The 16169-nt window shown below is 46.4% G+C and overlaps 1 protein-coding gene and 1 long non-coding RNA gene across 2 annotated transcripts; one reads left to right on the forward strand and one right to left on the reverse strand.

Annotated features, from left to right (window-relative positions):
- Positions 1-1503: 1503 nt before the first annotated feature.
- LOC142923166 (uncharacterized) lies at positions 1504-7485 on the reverse strand. Its single transcript, XM_076064102.1, has 2 exons — positions 7236-7485; positions 1504-4051 (listed from the first exon to the last, which is right to left on the reverse strand). The coding sequence occupies exons 1-2, from the start codon at positions 7420-7422 to the stop codon at positions 3396-3398; spliced, it is 843 nt and encodes a 280-aa protein (XP_075920217.1). The 5' UTR covers positions 7423-7485; the 3' UTR covers positions 1504-3395.
- A 2844-nt stretch (positions 7486-10329) lies between these two features.
- LOC142923172 (uncharacterized) lies at positions 10330-15418 on the forward strand. The gene is made up of 2 exons (XR_012940571.1): positions 10330-10416; positions 13388-15418. It is a non-coding gene; the product is annotated as an uncharacterized LOC142923172 (long non-coding RNA).
- Positions 15419-16169: the final 751 nt, after the last annotated feature.

Genomic DNA, 16169 nt, shown 5'->3' on the forward strand with positions numbered 1-16169 from the left:
CTCTTTTAAACATTCTGCCTCAACAGCAGATCATGCTTTGCCATCTCATGACGGACGCTTGTGTTGCACCCAAAACGTCGTGATTTATTTTATTTTATACCTACGTGACTTTACCGAAAGATCCAAAGAGTATGGAAGATACCAAGTCAGCTTCATCCCAATGGTGGTGTTTAGGCGAAAGTTTATCTATGAGTATATATAGGCTGGCTAACAGGTATGAAGTTACTCCTTTGGTGGTAATATACAACAAAAACAATAATAAATGTATAACCATTGTCATGGGTGAAGTCTTCCCATACTGGATCAGTCATGGAGATTGTTTCACCATACGCCATCATGCTTCTCAACGTGGGTTGATAACGAAAAGGCTCATGGCCAGTTTGTTTGATGTTAACTATAACCGAGAATCAAACTCAAGTGGCCTGATTCATAGTGCAATGCACAAACCATTGTGACACCGTTCCACTCGTATGTACAAGTTAACAGGGAAATTTTAAAACTATGCCATGTTTTTTGTTTACTGTCAATAAAATGAGAAAATAACATTGCCACGTTGGTCAAGTTTTAGGTATAATGCAGACAAGGGTTTTGGTAGTTGGACGATTTCAGAATGGGTTGAAGGTGACAATCCCAATCAAATGCCATTTTCAAGATCGTGTGCATAGGTCTGTTGTAGACAAAAACAACGGCCTGCTGATAAAGCATGTCCTGCATTCTTACATGTGTAAAGAAGCTCCTTCGCAGGTTTCATTTTCTAGATGATTTATTCCCGACGATAACATATTTACAAGGTGAGAGTACGACTCACACGTTGCACAAGGCTATGACTATCTGCAGTCCCGGTGGTTTCTAATAGAGTAGATTAATCTCGAACAGTCTTTCTTGATGGTTTCCACCATGTTGATTTCCAACAGTCGGCCCCGATGTCGTCCACCTGCAGTTGTTCTTCAGTCCCCAAGGCATCACCCCATTTGCGGGCCACGCTCCCCCTTATATACCCGCACGGCCACGCCCTGGTAACTTCCAGCAGTTTTCCCCGGTAGATTCTCTCAGCAGACTCTATTGTCTTCTACTTCGCTTCTCTTGGATGGCAAAGTTTATAGTGGGGGCAGTGGAGATGGGTTGAAACAGGTACAGGTTACTGTACGGGGGAAAGTTCGTGTGAGTCGTACTCTTGCGTTGTAAATACGTTATCGTGAAATAAATCATCTATCAAATGGAACCTGCAAAGGAGCTTCTTTACACATGTGAGTGTAAGCCTGAGTACAATCTCACGTGTTGTTGCTGTCGAGTATGTTAATTTTACCACTGGGTCAATGAGGGAAGGGGATGATTAATGTAGTGATAGAATGGGTGGGTCATTCTTGAGAGCATGAAAAAGTGCGTGAGGTTGACACAGTGAATGATCGGGTGATTGTGTGATCAGGTAAATATATGACTCATGAGGAGAGAGAGGGAGTATTTACGTGAGTCATAGATTTAAGGAAGTGGGTGAGTTCATAATGGAGTGAGTACCAGTTTATTGAGTTGAACAAGGCGAGAACTAAAGCGACCAGGATGAGTCTCATTTGCAAGAGAGACCTGGATCACCCAAATTACCAAAGCTAAATAAAACACAGAGTTACAGTAATTAAAGCAAACATACTATTTTCTTCTTTCGATAAAGCATATATAAACAATAGAAAGACAACTGCTGTCTCATGAAAAATCGACGTAATGGAGCTAAGGGATGATAGAATGTGTGAGTAATGTGCGACATGGATGTCCTCTGCCCCCTACACGACTTAACATTTTCTTTGACTACGTCGTTTGCGACGATTTCCATGGATGTACCAGTAGAATTTATCTGGTATAGATATAATGGGAGGCTGATCGATGCCTGAGCCGGTCATGGTATGGCTCTCTATTGTTAAACCATATTATGAATGCGGATGATCTGGTGATTACTGCACTCTAAGGAGAAGTTGGAGACACTACAGCTAAACATGAAGCATGCTACTAAAATATGGGCCGTTACCATCAGCCCCACGAAAACAAATCACCACCCTGGGTATTTTACATCATAAAAATGCTCCCTTCCTCAATTCCTCATGTATTTGGGGCACCTGAGGAGAGAGTGGAGTGGGCAGTGTGCTGATGATCAAGTCCGTTTTGGGAGCCGAGGTCTCATTTAAAATAATTCGAGCAGCATTATATTTTCATCAACTGCTCAACAGTGTGGAAGCTACCTGGCATGTCACTCCATAAAAATCTTCATGTCTTCTCGGCCACAGTTATACCCTTCCTTATCTCTCTCGAAAGGAACATTAAGGTTAGCTTGCCCACGATCTATTCAGGGTTTAACCAGACTGGACTTTGTAAGCTCACAGATTCCTAGAATATCTGGACAAATGCCCATCTGTGGGCTCCTCCAGCAAGCGAGGCTGCGTTGTGTCATGCAGTCCGTATGCAGTCACGGCATCCCCAAGCAGCTTCAATTTCGCTGGATAGATGGTGCTAAATGGGCGTGGTATGGGGTAGAGAAGAGATGGACTGATGTGGTGCAGAAGGATGTGGAGCTGATTGGACTTATTGATGACTGGTATCAGCAGTGTCATGATCGGCTTCTGTGGAGGAGGTTCATGAAAGGTGCTGCTGGGGAAGTGGAGGCAGTTGCCCTCCAGCAACAGCATAGGGCAGAGGAGCGAGGCTCAAAACAACGAGCAGAGCGCCAAACAACTGACACAAATAAAGTTGGCACAGTGGGGAGCACGGCTGTTGCATCTGCCCATCATCTTCCTGAGTCAATCCATGGCACCTGCGTCTATTACATGACCTCCTGCCAGCCAGCCTTCGACACTTCACGTGGCCTCAAAATGCACCGAGCATGGCACAAGTGCTGTGATGTCACCGCCACTTAGGGGTGAACGACGGTTGTTGCGTTGTTGTTGTGCGTGTGTGCACGGACGCATGTACGCCTGTGAGTCTCGTGTATGGAGAGATAAAGAGAGGCAGCCGGGCAGGGTGCTGGCCATTCACCCCGTGTGCCATTCAGAGCTTCATAGGCGCTTGCCCCAACATTCTGGTAAGGCTATACAGCGGATGATTGTCGCTGTTGTGTGTGTGTATGGACGTTCACCCCCCTCCCACCGCCCCCGTGTGTGCAGGGACTCATTACGCCCCCTCCCGACAAGCAGACCGGCATCCGGACTAAAGGTAAGTGACAATAACAGATTTTTTTTCCATTTAAGTAACTTTATGTTTTGCTCACAATACAGTATTTATTAGAGTGTTGCATGCAAATGTACGATATTTTGTCTTATATATGACTTTGTTGATGTTCTATGGGGTATTTTTGTCTTTCTGAGTAATGTTTTAATTAGGGTGGTGTCATTTTCACAATTTCCCCAATATTTTTAAATGGCCGACTTGCGCTTCAGCAATTTTCGGAACCAATGGCTAAATCTCTTCATCTTCTTGGGCTTGGTGGTGGTGGCAGAAGTGGTGGTGGAAACGGTTGCGGTGGTGGAAGCTGTGGCAGCGGCGGTGGAAGTGGCGTCGGTGGTGGTGGCATCATTGTACATTTGAGACACGGTCCATATTAGCTCTTTCAGCTGGCTACGGAGATGCAGGTTCTCTTCTTGCAGCCTCTTTTCCCCATGCCACATGTCCTCGTGACGCACCAGCTTCCCGCGCAGCCTAAACTGTTCCTGCCCTCTCTGCAGATTCAGGAAGTTCAACTTCCTCAAGTGGGCGTGCAGCGACCTCCGGAGATCTTCGTTTTCACAGCGCAGCGACATTTGCCGCTGTGCTGCATTGCAGTCTCGGAGAAAATCCGCATGGAGAGACTTGCTCTCCCTGCAAGGCACTCTCGTGGGCTCCAGCTCCAACTGGCGCTCTTTAAGCTGTTGAACCAGGCTCCTGATCTCTCTCTGGAGAGTCTCTCGGTTCTCCATGAACTCCTCCAGCTGATGCTGTAGCTCCAGACGGAGCATCTTGCTCTTCTGACAGAGCTCCACATTCTGCAGGCCCATCCTCTCCGTAGACAGCGTCGTGGTCTCATGGTCAAAGTCTGAAATGGAAAGCGTAAAAAGAAGATATATGAAGATCCCCATCCCAAGCATGGCCAAGACCAGAACGCCAACGATCAGCAGCACCATGCTCAGTTCGAGTTGACGGCACGCGGGACAGAAGCAAGTGTGAGACACGTCACGAAGGGGCGTGTTATTTATCGTGACGTCATTACCGGATGTGACGTACACTATGACGTAACAGCCATCTCTGCCCACTTATTGTCAATCATTGCCCACCACGTGACTCCACGGCCCTGCCCCTAACCACACAGCTCCTCCCCCATACTCTTCTTCCGCCTTCCCCACGTGACGCAAAGCGAGCCAATCACGCGAGAGGCGGCGCGCGGTAGGCCCCGCGTCCGCTTCCCGCCATTCTTGCAATGGGCGGTGGGGCCGCTCAGGGTGGGGCGCGGGGCGCGGGGGCGAGTTCACTCCACGTCGCGAGTCGGGAGGAGGGACGAGGGGGAGGGGCCAGGAGAGACGAGGGGGAGGGGCCAGGAGGGACGAGGGGGAGGGGCCAGGAGCGGGAGAGGGGGGGGAGCTGAGAGCTGCGAAAGTTTGGGGTACCACTACTTGAAAAATATACTGTACCACAGAAATTAGTTTATGTTTAGTTCGATTTAGAACATCTTTCCAATGGTTGCTTAATTTGAAACCAACTTCTCGGTTGAAATTGTGTCTGTGTTTGTAGATCTGAATTGCCTCGTGAACAAATCTCTGATAAAAACCTGTGGGTTTGCAAAGAACCTTGGTATCGGAGAAAATTATATCGTGATCACCCACAGCGTTGTAACAGTGATCAGCAAAGAATTCGTTTTGCTGTGTTTCAAATCTGATTTGTGCTCGCGAATTCGGTCAGAGACATGTCGCTTTGTCTCCCCGATATAGCAATCACCGCAGGTACAACTCAATTTGTAAACCCCGGGGTACTGTAAGTCAGGAATGCCATCCTTCACGGATGGGATCAGATCACGAATTTTGTGTACTGTATTGAACCGGACCTGGATCTTGTGTTTGTTTAGAATTTTGGAAATCTTTTTAGTAACGCCTGCTATATATGGTAGTGTGATGGTTTTGGCCGGAGTATCAAGTGGTTGTTTCTGTATGGAGGGAGAAACAGCTTGGCAGATGGTACGGTCAGAGTAACCATTCCTTTTGAGGGCCAGGTGTACATGTTTTAATTCACTGGTCAGGTGGTGTTGGTCTGAAATGCAATGAGCCCTATGGTATGAAGTTTTGATGAGAGAATTCTTTTGGGCTGGGTGGTGGTGGGAATCAGGTTTCAAGTAGGAATCTGTGTGGGTGGGTTTCCTGTAGACAGAATGCCCCAATGAGCCATCAGGTCTCCTCTCAAACAGAACATCTAAGAATGGTAGCTTAAATTTCGATTTAAAGTTTTCGTGACTGCAAGGATTCATCTTCTTTGGTTCTTTCGGTAAAGTCACGTAGAATGAGAATAAAATAATAAATTGATAAAATAAAATAACACAATAATATTCTCACGACGTTTCGGCCACAACACAAGCGGCCTTCATCAGGTGAAGGGGACGAGACTGTCTGGAGGACAGCGCTGGAGTGAGAAAGCCACGCTGAGATCACGACCTTTAAGCTGTGTGAGAAGAAACAAAGCGCCTGACAAAGGAATTAGCATTTAATTTAGCATTGAAATGGCTGAGTGATTAGCTTGTGACTGGTCACAGAAAAGGCTATATTAAAGTTAAAGCATACACATCCGCAAAGGCACCCCTTGACAAAGGAATTAGCATAGAATTTAGCATTGAAATAGCTAAGTTAAAGTATACACATCCGCAGAGGCACTCCTTGACAAAGGAATTAGCATAGATTTTAGCATTGAAATAGCTGAATGATTAGCTTGTAACTGGTCACAGAAATAGCTATGTTAAAGTCAGAGCATATACATTCACCGATGCACCTAGTACAAATCAAACAGAAGAATTTAGCATTGAAATAACTAGGCGAATTTAGCATTGAAATAACTGAGTGATTAGCTTGTGACTGGTCACAGAAATGACTGTTGAAGTTAAGGCCTACACATCTGAGCTATTCACTGTAACTGGGTATACAATACAATATATAATGAATACTATATCATGAACCAAAAAAAATACTAAAATATAAATTACCTCAATGTTATCAATAAACTCTATATTCTCCAATCAGCTAAGCTACCAATAATAAGTCGTTATATATCACAATGCTATATGGCGAAAAATGGGTGGATTCTTACCCTCAACTTTAGCAACACGGATAGCTTAACCGTGGTTAATGGTATGGTTTACAACATGGAGTATAACAGCGCCTCGCAGCTGTCTCTCTCCCCCTCCTCTGTTCCGACCATCGATGAACTCGTCCGTCTGAACGGGACCCGTAGCTATCCGTGGTGCTAAAGTTGAGGGTAAGAAACCACCCATTTTTCGCCATATAGCATTGTGATATATAACGACTTATTGTTGGTAGCTTAGCTGATTGGAGAATATAGAGTTTATTGATAACATTGAGGTAATTTAAATTTTTGTATTTTTTATTGGTTCAGTATATAGTATTCATTATATATTGTATTGTATACCCAGTTACTGTGAATAGCTCAGATGTGTAGGCCTTAACTTCAACATAGCCATTTCTGTGACCAGTCACAAGCTCATCACTCAGTTATATCAATGCTAAATTCGCCTAGTTATTTCAATGCTAAATTCTCCTGTTTGATTTGTACTAGGTGCCTCGGTGAATGTATATGCTCTGACTTTAACATAGCTATTTCTGTGACCAGGTACAAGCTAATCACTCAGCTATTTCAATGCTAAATTCTATGCTAATTCCTTTGTCAAGGGGTGCCTTTGCGGATGTGTATGCTTTAAGTTTAACATAGCCTTTTCTGTGAACAGTCACAAGCTAATCACTCAGCCATTTCAATGCTAAATTATATGTTAATTCCTTTGTCAAGGCGCTTTGTTTCTTCTCACACAGCTTAAAGATCGCGATCTCAGCGTGGCTTTCTCACTCCAGCGCTGTCCTCCAGACAGTCTCGTCCCCTTCACCTGATGAAGGCCGCTTGTATTGTGGCCGAAACGTCGTGAGAATATTATTGTGTTATTTTATCAATTTATTATTTTATTCTCATTCTACGTGACTTTACCGAAAGAACCAAAGAAAATGGTAGCTTACCATCTTTCTCCACTTCCATGGTCTTGTTCTTCTGACAGAGCTCCACATTCTGCAGGCCCATCCTCTCCGTTTGCAGCGTCGTGGTCTCGCGGTAAAAGTCTGAGATGGAAAGCTTAAAACGAAGATAAATGAAGATCTCCATCCCAAGCAGGGCCAAGAGCAGAACGCCAACGGTCAACAGCGCCATGATCAGCTCGTGTTGACGGCACGCGAGACGGAAGGAAGTGTGAGTCACGTCACGAAGGGGCGTGTCCTATATCACCGGATGTGACGTACAGCCATCCCTGCCCACTTATTGGCAATCATTGCCCACCACGTGACTCTACGGCCCCGCCCCTAACCGCGCAGCTCCTCCCCCATACTCTTCTTCCGCCTTCCCCACGTGATGCGAAGCGAGCCAATCACGCGAGAGGCGGCGCGCGGTAGGCCCCACGACCGCTTCCCGCCATTCTTGCAATGGGCGGCGGGGCTGCGCACGGTGGGGGGGGCGGAGGGGGGGGACGCGGGGGGCGGGGGGGGCGGGGGGGGCGGGGCTGAGTTCACTCCACGTCGCGAGCGGGAGGAGGAGGGACGAGGGGCCAGGAGGGAGGAGGGGGAGGGGCCAGTAGGGACGAGGGGGAGGAGCCAGGAGGGATGAGGGGGAGGAGCCAGGAGCGGGAGGGGGGGAGCCGTGGCGCCGCTCTTGGGCCGCGAGGCCTCCCCCTGGGCCCGCGGCGCCACGCGGAGACCGCGACAGCAGCAGCAGCAGGAGGTGGTGGTGGTGGTGTTTGTGGTTGTAGGCACGGGAGAGGTGGTGGTGGTGTTTGTGGTTGTAGGCACGGGAGAGGTGGTGGTGGTGTTTGTGGTTGTAGGCACGGGAGAGGTGGTGGTGTTTGTGGTTGTAGGCACGGGAGAGGTGGTGGTGGTGTTTGTGGTTGTAGGCACGGGAGAGGTGGTCACGGACAGGCGGTGAGTGCCGGGTGATGGAGGGGGGGGGGGATTGCAGGGTGAGTGAGTTAATGAGGAGAATTAATAGGTGAGGAGGGTGAGTGAGTTGAAGGGTGAGGTGAGTGAGTGGGTGAGTGGTGAGTTCACGACAGGGAGATTGGGGCTGAGTGAGTGAACGCAGCGCACGGTAAAGATCCCCTGAGAGCATTCGCAAGAGTTGGACATTGAGTGCCGCTGTCAGGGTCTACACGCAAATTACTCACTTGGCATGATATACAAATTAACCATTGTAAACGATTATAACTTTTAAAAAGTCCGCTATTAGTCAGAACTAATGCGATGTGCGTTTAGCATATTTGTAGCACGTTATAACCAACGTCAACATCGTCATTTAGAGTAACTATTAGTCCATACGTGTCACTTGCTAATAGTCCCCGGGTCAATCACAACTTTACCGTGCGTGCAGGCTTTGTCTCTGGCTGCTCGCTAGGGCTGCGATGCCTTTCCATGCCACAAGATGACGTTCATTGCTCCTTCCACACCGCGACAATATTTACTGCAGTGTTCTATAACGCGGTAGTTGCGTTGCTGAATAACACCGCGTTGTGTAAACTCCCTCGTTACAATGACTAATACAGGGTAAAGCACAGTCCGTGATAACAGCGTGAGATGCGTGTGTCGGCTGAACAAAGACCGAGGCGCGTGGAGAGCATCAGGAAGCACCCAGCAGCATCCCAATGCCTCGTGTGACGCTGTGCCCAGGCAGCCGTACAACCGCACATTCCTACTCGCGCGACGTGGTTCTGTTGACTCAATCGCGTTATATCCACTTAGCATCCGCGTTATAAAACGTGTTCCCTAATACATCCATCGTGCCATATCCAATTGGCGTTATGAAAACACGCGTTGAGGCAGAACGAACTCTATAAACTATTTTTATTTTACCAGGTGAGACCCACTGAGCTATGTGGCTGTTTTCCAGAAGCGACCTGTCCACAAATGATAGATCAGCTAAATGGCTAATCACGTTAGAAATGTGTAGCACCAGCCACAAATACTCTAGACATGGGATCCCCTTTGACAGGGTCAGTGTCTACTTAGATTCACTCACTCCGCCTATTGTCATGTGGCGTGTGCAGCTGCGTCTTGACACTTGTTAGAGTGCTGTCTTTGAGGCAGAGAGCTTTAAAACCGTGTGCAGTGGTTAATTTGCTTCACAGCTTTACACTGAACTCCTTGCTTGTGGTAAAACATGTTTGCGACTTTGCTGATTGAGAACTATGCAGATTTAGATTTATAGTAACATGTACTTGGTGTGAGATGAACTTCCAAACAATTTCCTTTGCTCAACATCTTGGAATTAATGTCTTTTTAAATGGTCAGCTTAAGTGATTCCATGATGTTTATGTAACTTGACCATTAAGATAATCTATGGTGCACAATTATTTCAGTATTATTTGTCATAAGTAAACTTTAAACTGAACCCATATGTGATATTATATTGCCTGATTATTTTATTTTTTAATGTAGTCTACATGCTCTTCTGGGGATATTACCCCACATTTACCATTCATTAATGTTCCCTTTGACATTGGTAATTGGCATTGTCACACCATAGTAATTCATGGGCAATTATGTAATTATCTCTGTGTCTATCTCTGCATCTGTCTGTGTTGGTGTCTCTCTCTGCCGGTGTGTTTTTCTCTATATGCATCTCTCGTGTGTCTCTTTGTGTGTGCCTCTAAATGTGTGTGGATGTCTCTCGGTGTCTGTCTCTCTCTTTCCTTTTCCACGATGTGGTGTTGTATTTACATGCAAATTCTACCTCTAGCCCCACCCACTTACCCTTGGGCTGAGCTTATCTCAAGCCAATATAACTTCGTGTTTCAGCAGCTTTCTCGCTATATTTTTTCACCTGATGATGGTTGCTTGTGTTGCGATCGAAACGTCGTGATCTATTATTTTTTTCTACCTACGTGACTTTACCGAAAGAACCAAAAAGTATTGTGATTGTAATTTTGATTGTGATCGTTGTGGTGGAGGTGGTGATATTGATGGTGGTGTTAACGATAGCGGTGATTTTGGTGGTTGTAATGGTGGTATTGATGGTGGTAATGGTGGTTGACTATTACCCCTCTCGTGTCCTTACTTCCACCACCAGGTTTAAGAATCTGCTGGTGTCTGTGCTGGAGGTGGACGTCGGATATCTGTGCGGTCTGGAGCGGTGGACAATAGACTTCTGCAGCTCAACCAGGTGGACGCACTGGGCAGGGGGCAAGATGGTTGTGGCCTTAGAGACCCACTTACTCCCACAGAGAGCCATAGACTCACTCACAGAGTACACTCACACAGAGAGCCAAAGTCTCACTGACACAGAGCCATAGGCTCACTCACATGGAGACACAGACTCACTCACACAGAGAACCATTGATTAACTCATTGTTTTTTTCAGTAAAGTCACGTATGTAGAAATACCATAAAATTATATTAAGATAAATCAATCACGACGTTTCGACCGCAACACAAGCGATCTTCATCAGGTGTAAAAACAAATAGCACATAGGGTGACATCAGCGCAACACATAGAGAGCGTTAAACTGCACGGAGGTAAATACAACAAGAAGATGAGAGACGAGAATTCAAAAAACCTAAGAAAAATTTACGTGATGCAATACCAGTCGGCCAATGACACAGTTAGACACTTGCCTGGCAGACCACGAATTTCAGAAGAGTGCTAAATTTCGTGTTCATCCTCTGGGTTGAACATACCAGCATAGACAGAGTGAACAAATACGAGGTATAAGATAGCAGAAATACATATACAGGGACACAAGAGGTAAGAAGAGGAAAGACGGACAGAGAAGCAGGAAAAAAGGGGCCGGAGGGATGAACAGAGGCTTAAAATAAGTAGTAGAGGTGGGGGGAGGGGCCGAAGAAAGCAAGGGGCACGGCAGCAGCAGAAGAGGGAGGGGCAGGAAAATGTAAGGGGGCGCAATTAGTTTAGTACAGAATTGTAAAGGTAACTTCCCTGTAGAAGTGTGTTAATAAAGAATTAAAGCTTTCGTGACTGCATAAATTACTCATTGTTTTTTTCGGTAAAGTCACGTATGTAGAAATTCCGTGAAATTATATTAAAATAAATCAATCACGACGTTTCGACCGCAACACAAGCCATCTTGTGTTGCAAGATCTTGTGTTGCAAGATCGCTTGTGTTGCGGTCGAAACGTCGTGATTGATTTATTTTAATATAATTTTATGGTATTTCTACATACGTGACTTTACCGAAAAAACCAAGAGTAATTTATGCAGTCACGAAAGCTTTAATTCTTTATTAACTATTGATTAACCCACACAGAGAACCATAGAGTCACTTGCACAGACTCACACAGAGAGACATAGACTCACTCACGCAGAGAACCATATGCAGTATATCCTCGTTTTTTATGTAATGTGTTTTGCTTAGCGCACACCACACCCACTATAACTCGAGTAGCAGAGTAGCACATGACGGACTGCTCTCATGAGTGGTGTTGGTCTTGGCAGCGTTGTTCTGTATTGCTGGGAGCTGATGCTGTACCGGTGCGCGCTGTGTTACGTGGCGTGTCATCCTCTTCCTCAGCCTTTGTTCCAGCATCTGTGTGTAGTGTCATCTCACTCACTCCCTTATAGTTTTCACTCACCATATCTCCCTTTCACGTCCTTTGTATGTATATTGATGAATGTAACGCATTTTTGTATTATTATTTGGCTGCTATAAATTTCCACGTCATAAGCCACTTCATTCAGCTATCATTTGTGGCCAGTTCGCTTCTGATAAAAAAAAGCTAATAGCTTAGAGGGCTTTACTTGGTAAGATAAAAAATAGTTTATTTTTTGGTGATTTGCTTACCTTTCCTATACTTTGCACTTCGATTGTGTTTTTGCATCATTTGTTCTGGTAACTTTCTGTACCACCCCAACTGGAAATCTGTGAAAAAGGGCTTTTTAGATTCCTCCAGTATAAATAAAGATTATAATATAGATCTTCTACATATACACAACACATTTAAAATAAACATAGAAAACAGTGTACTGTACTGTCAATTAAAAATAATAATAATAAAAGTTTGTGCTGAAAGGAGCCTCCCGCTTTACCGTTATTCCTTGTAGAAAAGTTTTCTGCTTGACGTAAAATAGCTTTAAGCAGCAATTTTCGACAACGCAACCCCCGCGTTAAGCAAGGATATGTTGTACTCACTTACACAGAGAGACATAGACTCAAACTTGATTTGGCACTTTCGTGACTGCAGGAATTACTCTTTGGTTATTTCGGTAAAGTCACGTAGACATAGACTCGCACAGAAAGCCATAAACTCACTCGAACAGAGAGACTTGGAGTCAATCACACAGAGCCATCGACTCATTCAAACACAGATGATGATAACAGATACCCATGAACTCACATTGAGACCCATGGACTCACACAGAGACCAGTAAACTTACCAGACCCGTAGACTCACAGAGACGCATAGACTTACAGAGAGGTATAGACTTACACAGAGACCCATAGACTTACAGAGAGGTAAAGACTTACACAGAGACCCATAGACTGGTGAGCGAGATTTGAACTCGGATCACCATATTTGTAGCACAGCACATTCGCCGATACCCTACCGTTCACCTTACACACTCACACACGCACTCACATGCTCACTCATTCACGCAACCAGACGCTCACTTACACATTCAATCAATCACTCAATCACTCACACATTCGCGTTTTATTGCATGTAGCAATATCTTCAGGAGCTAAATGTCAATTATTGAGGTCTGTTAAGATAAGCGAGTGTGTGGGTGTGTGGATGACATAGCAATAGTGGGTGAGTAGGTGAGTGAAGAGGTGAGCTCAGTAGCATGTTGCAGGTCTTCCCCAAGACAAGGCGGGTCATATTTAGGGTGTGTAACATGTTGATTGACTGGGTTGAGTGTTGTGTGTTTGTGAGCGAGTAGGTGAGCTCACTCGAATGTCGCAGGTCTCGCCCAGCGTTTTCCAATCAAAGATTAAACAGATGAATGAGTGGTGGGATTTTTATTGTTTTCAGGTGAGCAGCACCACCTTAACACAAATATCTGTATTACACCTTCATCCATGTAATAGCTGTGTCCGTCTTACACCTCCATTTTCTTAGAAGCCTCTGGATTTGACATAGGGCATCATTTCTGCGTGTGTGTCTGTGTGACCCAGTCCTGGACCTTCCCTCGGTCGACTGACCCTCTAAAGAGTACCTGGTGCAGTGTCTATAATAAACATCAGCAATTGGGAGAGACAAAGGTGGCCGCGTGCATGGTGTTGGCCACATCACATCCCCACAGCGGATTTTGGTGAACCATCAAACAAAGACGGTCGCTGCATCGCGCTTTCAGAAGAGCTTCTGCGGCCGTCTCGAACGCTCTTCCTTCTGATATCAGGAAGCCACTGGAGCTGTGCACCTTTACATCTTGATTGAAAACTAATTTCTTTAGAACTACTTTTTGTGCTGAGTTTGATGTCCTTCCCCTGCACCTCCGATTAGCACGGTTGGCTACGTTCCGTGCCAAAGAAGTTCAGCATACAAAATACATACCACCCCCTCGTGTGTTCCACAGCACAAGGATCCACAACTTGCCCTAACACGTCTATTGAGGCTACTTTGGTGACCTGTGTGGGTGCATAATTAATTCTCATTATTTAATGAAATGGCCTTCATCAACAAAGGACACGAGTCCATTGAGGGACGGGGACAGCGTGGGGCCCTTCGTGGAGCTGATTCTCACAACGACGGAGGAAGAGTTGGAGGGATGCAGCAGAGGAGGGGGTGGCACCGCACGATGTTCATGCTGAGAGTGAACGTGGCACTAGGAGAGGCTCCGGAGTTGGGCCTCCTCAGGGCGACTGGCGATAGAGTGGAGAAGTCGAGGTGAGAGTGACTCGGGGAATGGGGGTGAGGTGAGTCGAGGGGTGACTCGGGGAGTGAGATTAGTGGAGGGGTGACTAGGGGAGTGGGCGTGCACCTGATTATGCACGAATGTGAGTGGACTACCCATGCATTCATCATCATTATCTGCATCATCACCAGTGGTAAATCCACCTTCTGTGGCCAGACCACCAAGATTATATGGCCTTCCAAATATACATAAAGAAGATACACCCTTCGTCCCATCGTCTCCCCTATCAACTCCCCCACCTACAAACTGGCTCGTTTTCTGTCTGATATCCTGCGACCTTTTACTGGAAAAAACACTTCTGCAGTACTAAACTCTACTCACCTGGTATCGACAATCAAGGGTATTTCCCTATCCCCAGACGACCTGCTTGCCAGTTTTGATGTGGCTTCCTTATTCACCAAAGTTCCTGTACTTGACACCATCACAATCATTGAAGACTTGGTTCATCAAGGACTGTATACTGATGTACCACCCCTGGTGAGACACTGCTTAACCAACACATACTTCACCTGGAATGGAACTTTCTACAAACAAACTGAGGGCACCCCAATGGGCTCCCCCAACGTGTTCATGGAAAAAATTGAAACTGACGCCATCCAGACTGCCACTCTACGCCCGACCTTATGGAAGAGGTACGTGGATGACACTTTTGTCATCTGCCCACATGGCCTGCCTGCTCTAGGCCAATTCCTCGACCACATCAATTCCATATACCCAGCCATCAGATTTACCATGGAAGTCGAAAAAGGCAAGCTACCCTTTTTGGATGTCCTAATTAAAAGGAGACCTGATGGTTCAATGAGCCACTCTGTCTACAGGAAACCTACCCATGCGGATGCTACCTTAAAACCGGATTCCCACCACCATCCATCCTAGAAGAACTTCCTCATCAAGACTCTATACCATAGAGCCCAATGCATTTCCGACCAGGAACACATTGCCAGTGAACTCAAGCACGTACACCAAGCTCTCAAGGGTAATGGTTACTCCGACTACACAATCCGCAAAGTCATCACTCCAGTCATGAAGAAGGATCCGCTTGAGGAGCCATTCAAAACCATCACCTTACCTTACATTGCGGGGGTCACAAAAAAGATATCCAAAATCCTGAATAAAAACAAGATCCAGGTCCGATTCAACACAGTACATAAAATCCGTGATCTGGTTCCTTCTGTAAAAGATGCGATTCCAGACATACAGTACCCGGGTGTTTACAAACTAAGTTGCCTCTCAGTTTAACACGTAGGCTTTCGCGACCAATATTATTCATAATAAAGGTTTTTGGGTTAGATCACGTTATTTTTCAATGTGTCGTAGCCCTCCACCACCCGACATGGCCAATCAGCAAAAAAAGTGTCACATTGACAAAAGACAAATAATTCACTACTTTAGCCCACCGGTGTGTTGAAGAGTGAATCCACAACATTTACAGTTTGGGTACTACGTTTCGCTGGTAATTATGGTTTTTAAAATTTTATTCAGTATCTCAGCGGAGACAACAAAAACAAAACAAAGCAAAAACCGAGGGGCCGCCCCCTCGCTCGCACCATAAAGGCCCCGCTCGGCCACCGACCCATCCTCTGGACCGGAGTCAACCCTGCCCCCCCCCGACCGCCCTAGCCCACCCTGGGTAGCGGCCACTTCCATCGTTCCCTTGCGGCATCGCGCCCCATTTTCACCCGGTCCACCTCCACCACCCTTTCCAACAATCTCCTCGCAACATAACATGTCTCCAACGGGGACATCGGGGACCCCTCCAGCTCCTTCTTTCGCGCGTTCCACAGCGCCTTCTTCGTCGCTCCTATTACAGCCCACACCTGGTCCCTGTCCTCCCTCCCCACCCCCCGCAGCTCTCCCCACATGACGTCCCATGCCGTCACCCTCGACAGCGCGAAACGGGCCAGCAACGGCTTACTCCTCCTCCAGACCTCCTGGGCAAAAGGGCACGCCACCATCACATGCGCTGCAGTTTCGTCCACGTTGCAGCCCCTCAGGCACTTGGGGGTATGCGCCATTTGGCGGCTGTACAAGTTACCCCGCGT

Source organism: Petromyzon marinus, unplaced genomic scaffold, assembly GCF_048934315.1.
Source record: "Petromyzon marinus isolate PM22_M1 ecotype Great Lakes invasive population unplaced genomic scaffold, UKy_Petmar_22M1.pri1.0 PM_Scaffold_31, whole genome shotgun sequence".
NCBI lineage: Eukaryota > Metazoa > Chordata > Hyperoartia > Petromyzontiformes > Petromyzontidae > Petromyzon > Petromyzon marinus.